Source organism: Miscanthus floridulus, unplaced genomic scaffold, assembly GCF_019320115.1.
Source record: "Miscanthus floridulus cultivar M001 unplaced genomic scaffold, ASM1932011v1 fs_520_3, whole genome shotgun sequence".
Lineage (NCBI taxonomy): Eukaryota > Viridiplantae > Streptophyta > Magnoliopsida > Poales > Poaceae > Miscanthus > Miscanthus floridulus.
In genome coordinates this window covers 18,773-25,327 of record NW_027096874.1, presented here as the reverse complement: position 1 = coordinate 25,327, position 6,555 = coordinate 18,773, and the positions used below count along the sequence as shown (strand labels likewise).

The 6,555-nt window shown below is 45.9% G+C and overlaps 1 protein-coding gene across 1 annotated transcript; it reads left to right on the top strand.

The window, feature by feature from the left end:
• Positions 1 to 1,051: 1,051 nt before the first annotated feature.
• LOC136532085 (alpha carbonic anhydrase 8-like) lies at positions 1,052 to 2,228 on the top strand. The gene is made up of 2 exons (XM_066524700.1): positions 1,052 to 1,388; positions 2,209 to 2,228. Exons 1-2 carry the CDS (start codon positions 1,052 to 1,054, stop codon positions 2,226 to 2,228), a joined length of 357 nt encoding a protein of 118 aa, XP_066380797.1.
• Positions 2,229 to 6,555: the final 4,327 nt, after the last annotated feature.

The window sequence follows — 6,555 nt, the reverse complement described above, 5'->3', positions numbered from 1 at the left end:
TGAAATTTGTCGTGGTTTGTAAGCATCGTACATGATAACTAGCGCCAAACCTTCTCAAATTTTTATCACATCCTCCACATACGATATCATTACATCTTGACAAGTTTCATGATTTCCGGACTTCGTTTGCATTTTATAGAATTTAAAGACAATTCGTCTGCAAGTTCGTGGTCATGTTTCGTGAACAAGATGTTCGAAATTTCAGGTCCGTTCCTGGATACGGCCTCACACTACACTCAATACCATGAATATCATTTTTTGAATCATTAAATTCCATTATTCGATGCACGTGCAGTTCAAATTTGTATTTTCCAAAAAAAAATCAAGTAAATGAAATAAATTAAATAAATATAGTAAACAGTTCGGGAAATGTACCAAATTTCGACATGGAGTACCAAGTACTGTAAGAGGACTACAGAAAAAGTTTGGAGGTCAAAATACAAAAAAAAAATAGTTTGCTGAGTGTCATCTTTTGACACTCGGCAAATATGCTCTTTGCCGAGTGCTAGATGGTAGGCACTCGGCAAAGTGTTCCCTTTGCCGAGTGTTCGTGGGGACACTCGGCAAAGAGCGTGCTAATTTTTTTTAAATGTTTGCCGAGTGCCTCTTCGCCCGGCACTCGGCAAAGTGGTAATTTTGTTTTTTTAAAATACGATGGAGTGCGGTTTAGGGTTTAGATTTTAAAAAAAGGAAAAAATCTTTGCCGAGTGCTCCGATCTGGCACTCGGCAAACTGGCCTTCTTTGCCAAGTGCCAGATCGGGGCACTCGGTAAAGAGCCCGTCCATTAAACAAAACCGGTGGCCAGCCACTTAGAAAAAAAGTCCCACGCCGCCCCCGTGCCCGCCAGCGACTGCGCCGCCACCGACTCCACGCGCCGCCGCTGTAGCCGCCCGCCGCAGCCCCTCCCCACGCCTGCCCCCGCCCCTAGCAGCCCCTCCCCACGCCGCCCCCGCCCTTGACCGCCCCTCCCCATGCCTGCCCTCACCCCCGGCAGCCCCTCCCCACAGCGGCCCCGCCCCCGGCCGCCCCTCCCCATGCCTGCCCCTGCCCATGGCAGCCCCTCCCCGCACCGCCCCCACCCTCGACCGCCCCTCCCCACACCACCCCCGCCCCCAACAGCCCATCCCCATGCCTGCCCCCGCCCCCGGCAGCCCCCGACCGCGCCCTGCCCGCAGCCACACTGGTCCTGCCGCCGCGCCCTGCCCCCAGCCACGCACTGCCCCCAGTCCGCCAACGCCGGCTCTGCTGCCACTGTGCCCTGCCCCCGGCCGCGCCGGCCCTGCCCCTGGCTGCGCCCCGACGCCGCCCGTGCCCGACCACGTTCCCGTCTCCGGCGACCCCGACCGCGACCCCGACGCCGCCCGCCCCTACCCTCGACGCCCGTCAGGTATGCCTTCTCTCTTATTGTTGTCGTGGTAGTGATAGTTGTAGTAGTATAAGTTGTAGTAGTAGTGCTAGTGGTAGTAGTAGTATTAGAAGTAGTGGTAGTAATAGTAGAACTAGCGGTAGTAGTAGTAGAAGTAGTGGTGGTAGTAGTAGAAGTAGTGGTAGTAGTAGTAGTAGAACTAGTGGTAGTAGAAGCAATAGTTGTAGTAGTAGTAGTAGAACTAGTGGTAGTAGTAGTAGCAATAGTGGAAGTAGTAGTAGAAGTAGTGGTACTACTTGGATATATTCTTCTGCATGGATTGATATCCAAACTACATGGCTTCTCTTGAGACATATGTGCTTATCGGCCATCGTGCTGTTGTTTTTTTGTAGGTTTGGAAACCTCACCGTGTAGGGGAGGTTCTGCTAAATTTTTTTTAAATGACAATATTTTGTTCCATTTTTATAGAGAAGAGCCTATCAAAGCCGAGTCGGAGTTCTCGTCGCCGTGCCGGTCTACCTGCACCGCGTCGCCTCACTACTGCACCGACCCGCCATGGCCCCGCTAGCCTGACTCTGCCACCACCCTAGGTGTAACCCCTCTTTCCATATCATGGTCATAGATCGCGTAACCCAGTTAGGCGTCTCCCGTTCGAAAGAGATACGGTTAGAGGTATGCAAATCTTTGCATATCTATGACCGTATCTGTTTTGGATTTTCCACGTTTTTTGGACAGCCCATTGATGCGTAGATGGGTTAGTTTCCATGGTCTGCTCTGGTTCGAGATAGAGTTTTGGCATCACCTCCCTGTTGTTCTCTGGATACGCACTCTTGTTTGGCAGGACTTGTATCTGGAGAATAGCGGGGAGGTGCTACCAAAATTCTATCTCGGATAGGAGTAGAGCATGGAAACTAACCTCATCTACGCATCCACGGGTGAGATTAGGACCTATCCTCACCTATTAGATAGTAGGAACACCATGTAGATGCAATTGATGGTTACATTACTCGCTGATACATATATTAGAGGATGGATGACCGTCAGTGGATGTACATGAGCTGGAGAAGTCAGAGTGATTACACCACGGAATGGATGAATAAGACTGATGCTTTCTTGAATAGTGCATTTGGCAAGGCTGCTAAAGGACATTGCCTAGTTTTGTATCCCTGCAGCAAATGTGGAAACAGGAGAAGGGTAAATAAGGTGGAAATGGGTAAACATCTTATGAAGAATGGATTTACATCGGCCTACACCCGGTGGGTCCACCATGGTGAAGCCCATCGTATGAGAGAGGAGGTGGTGAGACCACGGGTGGAGGCTTTTGATGCTGATGCGGGGGTAGCAGACATGTTAGATGACTTTCACCATGGCCAGTTCGATGATGGACGTGAGAAGGAGGAGATGGAGGCAGCCGCATAGGCATTCTATGACATGATGGACTTAGCACAGAAACCCGTTCACGATCGGTCAACGATGTCTCAACTGGATGCCATTGGATGCTTAATGGGGTTGAAGTCTGAGTTAAACTTGAGTCAAGAAGGCTTCAATAACACTACAAACTTCTAACCCTTGCGCAACGACGAGATAACGTTGCAATAGGCCCAATTTTGTTGCAAAAGGTAGTTCATACCACGAAATCGTGTTTGCTGGCAATGGTTGCAAAAAGTCACGTTGCAATAAGAACTTGCAACCGTTGCTAGTTTGGCGTTGCAAGAGTTAGCTTTTCTTGCAACGTTGCCAAGCATTGCAATAGGACGTTATCGCAACATTCATTGGCGTGGCAATACGAGCACTTGCCACGTTCGTCTTCGTAGCGAGAGGTAGTAAATACAACGAGCGATAGTGTGGCAATAGATTTTTGTTGCCACGCTATAATTTTGTTGCTTAAGGTGTTGTTGCCACGACCGTTGTGCCGTGGCAAGTAAATCATTTGCCATGCAAATGTAATCGTTGCGAGAGAGTATACATTATTGCCACGCTTGTCTTGGCGTGGCAATAGTATCATTTGCCACGCAAATTTATCCGTTGCGAGATACCGTTCATTATTGCCACAGCCGCGTTGCCATTGCAACAGTATCATTTGCCACGCAATTTTATTCGTTGCGATATACCGTTCATTATTGCCATAACCTCGGTGCTGTTGCAACAGTAGAATTTGCCACGCAATTTTATTCGTTGTGGAAGATTAATTGTTATTGCAACAATAGTCATGTCGTGGCAATAGTATTATTTGCAACGTAAATAAGTCTGTTGCCATACAACATATTGCCACGCATCACGGCTCGTAGGTATAGCTTTTATTGCAACGCTAGTAACATTTAATTTTGGTTTAATAAATCATCATTGCAAATCAATAAACCATATCAAAAGCAATTGCACCCACATATATTAATTATTATTAATTATTCAATATGTTGCCAAACCCATGAAATAGTAGCTAAAATCATAAACGAGTGTACAATTAACTCATTATTTGACAACTTTTTACAAAGTTCCTAACATCTATGCAGCACTTGAGAAATTCCTAGCAGCCCAACATGTCATCTCCTCGGCTATGTCCTCGCTTGATTATGAGCCTCCCACTGAAACCTTGTCCACCTACTGCCAAAAGAATATGATTGGGATATTAGAACAATATTAAGTTTACTAATTTTTGCACAAATGTAAAGAGATGAAGATTTTGATAGAATATGGTTGTAATTAAGCAAAAGTAGAATTAAGCAAAATGGAATGAGTGTTGTCAATTTAATTAAGCAAAAGTAGAACTAAAAATTACAAAGCCTAGTACTATAGCAAGTACTCAATGAACAGCACCTCCTGCTGGGAGCCGCATACAAATCATTAATGATGAAATACAGCGCAAAAAGACATTTTGACATTATAAGAACTGTGCACAAGGTTGTCTGATAACATATTGTAGTTATTACCATCTTCTTTTTCTAATTTCTTGTTTTATTCATCAGCTGCTATGAACCAATCCAACCCATGAATTTCTAACTAAACATATTATGTTGATGGCACGCCAATCCATTTCATTTCTTGCAAAGGATTATGTGACAGAATATATATACACACACACATTAGAAAAGGTATAAAAAGGTCGAATGCATGTGGACAGAAAGATCAACAAGAATTTTCTTTTACCTTTTTCAGCTCCTCAAAGTTTGCTATTGTAGACCGCTACAAGTTTCCTTTATGCCTGGTGTGTCCGAAGAAGCGACTGTGTGAAAAACAAATACAAGTAGGGGAGGTAGCATAGAGCATCTATGTGTACAAGCACAAAAGGACAAGCATTTGAGTAGTCAGTTCTGACATTTTAAATCGAGCTGTTTCTATATCTAAGTAACAAAAAATTGTGCTTCATCTAATTCAATAAGTTCAAACATTGCAATTTGAGCTGTTTGATATATCTATGTATCCAATAAAGTAGAGGACCAGCATGCATTGAGTTGCAACTACTAATTAGAGAACAATCAAAGTCATTTTGAACTCTGAATAACGAGTACCGGCTATTAGCCATGCTTGCTTCATGAATAGTCGGACAACCGCCCCCAGCCTCTGCATGAGAGGGTGCTTATTGGCATACTACATTCAAGTAACACACAAATATGATAAATGATAATAACAACTTAAACCTATCTTATTTTATTACCTCAAAGTTTCAGAACCAATATAACCCTATTCACTTCGCTGAAAAGACAAGCTGAAAAGTATTGTTCGCTGATTTGTTGTGATAGAAAAACATTGTTCCTTCACTGAAAAAGTACGGCTGATAAGACAAGCGGGCAAGATAAAAGCATGAACTCTCCTATTTTTAGTCGATGGAAGAAGCTATTTTCATATATATAAAAGAGGCTAGCTAATTTTAATTTTAAGACTGCACACAAACTTAAGGAAATAATCGTCTAAAATAAGATTAAAATTTTGAAACTAAACTTTTACTTCAAGGTAAAAGAAAAAATTACTAGCTGAAGCAACACTATGACCCAAGAGTAAAGCAAGTTCATAGCATACAGCGATGATGACTCACGAGAAGGGTCATCTGACCAAATCCACCACAATCAGGCACTGACAATTGATTTGATTCAATCTGTATTCCTATGAATTAAACGATATGTGTTCAAATCAAGGATCAGGGGAAAGCTTGATGCCCTGTCCAAATGGGTTATGCTGCCACTGTGACCTGTCCTGATGACAAGTTCCTTGGCTCAGACAGCCTTTTCAAGTTACTGGCTGCATAAAACTGTCAGCGCATTAATATGTCATATGAAATAATTTGATAAACGATGGTGAGGCCAAAATGATAGTACTTAAGCAAAGACCAAATGAAAAATAATTTTGTTCCATAGAACAAAAGATTAAACTCACATAAATTTGACGCTTACAACATCGACGTATACAAATAGAAAATAAAAATTGGTGATATGGTCCAGTACTGGAATATGCATCAACCACGATAAATAACAATGCTGTTAAGAGCAACATCATGTAGATAATCTTTTTAAATTGAAATAATCTAGAACAATGGAAGGAGATTGGGGCAAACCTACGAATCTGAGATCTGCAGCCTGCAGACCATCCTCAACCACGCCGAACTGGAGATCGGTGGCAAACCTGAGAAGCAGAGGGTCTGCGCGAGCTAGTGGCATTGCGGAGGAGTCCAAGGCTGACCTGACGCGAAGTTCGTGGGGGAGGAGGCGTGGGGGGAGCCTAAGTCGCCGGCCGGGGAGGCGAGCTGGGGTCGCCTCTCGAACGGAGGAGTCTGGGGGCTTGCCGGGCGCTGTGGTTGAGCGGAGGAGGACGGGAGGAGCTCGGGGCGCCTGCCGAGCGGAGGCCGCAGTGGGGGCGACCGGTGGCCCAGCAACGGGCAGTGGCAGGCACGAGGCTCGATCCGCGCGTGCTTAGTCCGCCGGCGGCGGGGCGCCTTCCGCGCAGACGCGGTGGGGGCGGCCGGCGGCCGGACGACGAGCGGCGGGCAGGCGCGAGGCTCCGCGAGTGCGCAGGCGGTGGCCGAGCAGGCGGCGACCAACCCGCGGCACTCAAGGGGAGGTGGTTGCTGGAGACAATGCGGATGGTGGATGACGGACTGGGCGAGCCGCCGCCAGGAGCGGGGGAGCGCAGGGCGAGAAAGTGAATCGGTTGGAGGTATTTTAGGGTTATTATAAGGCGGTGGTATGACATGGACCTG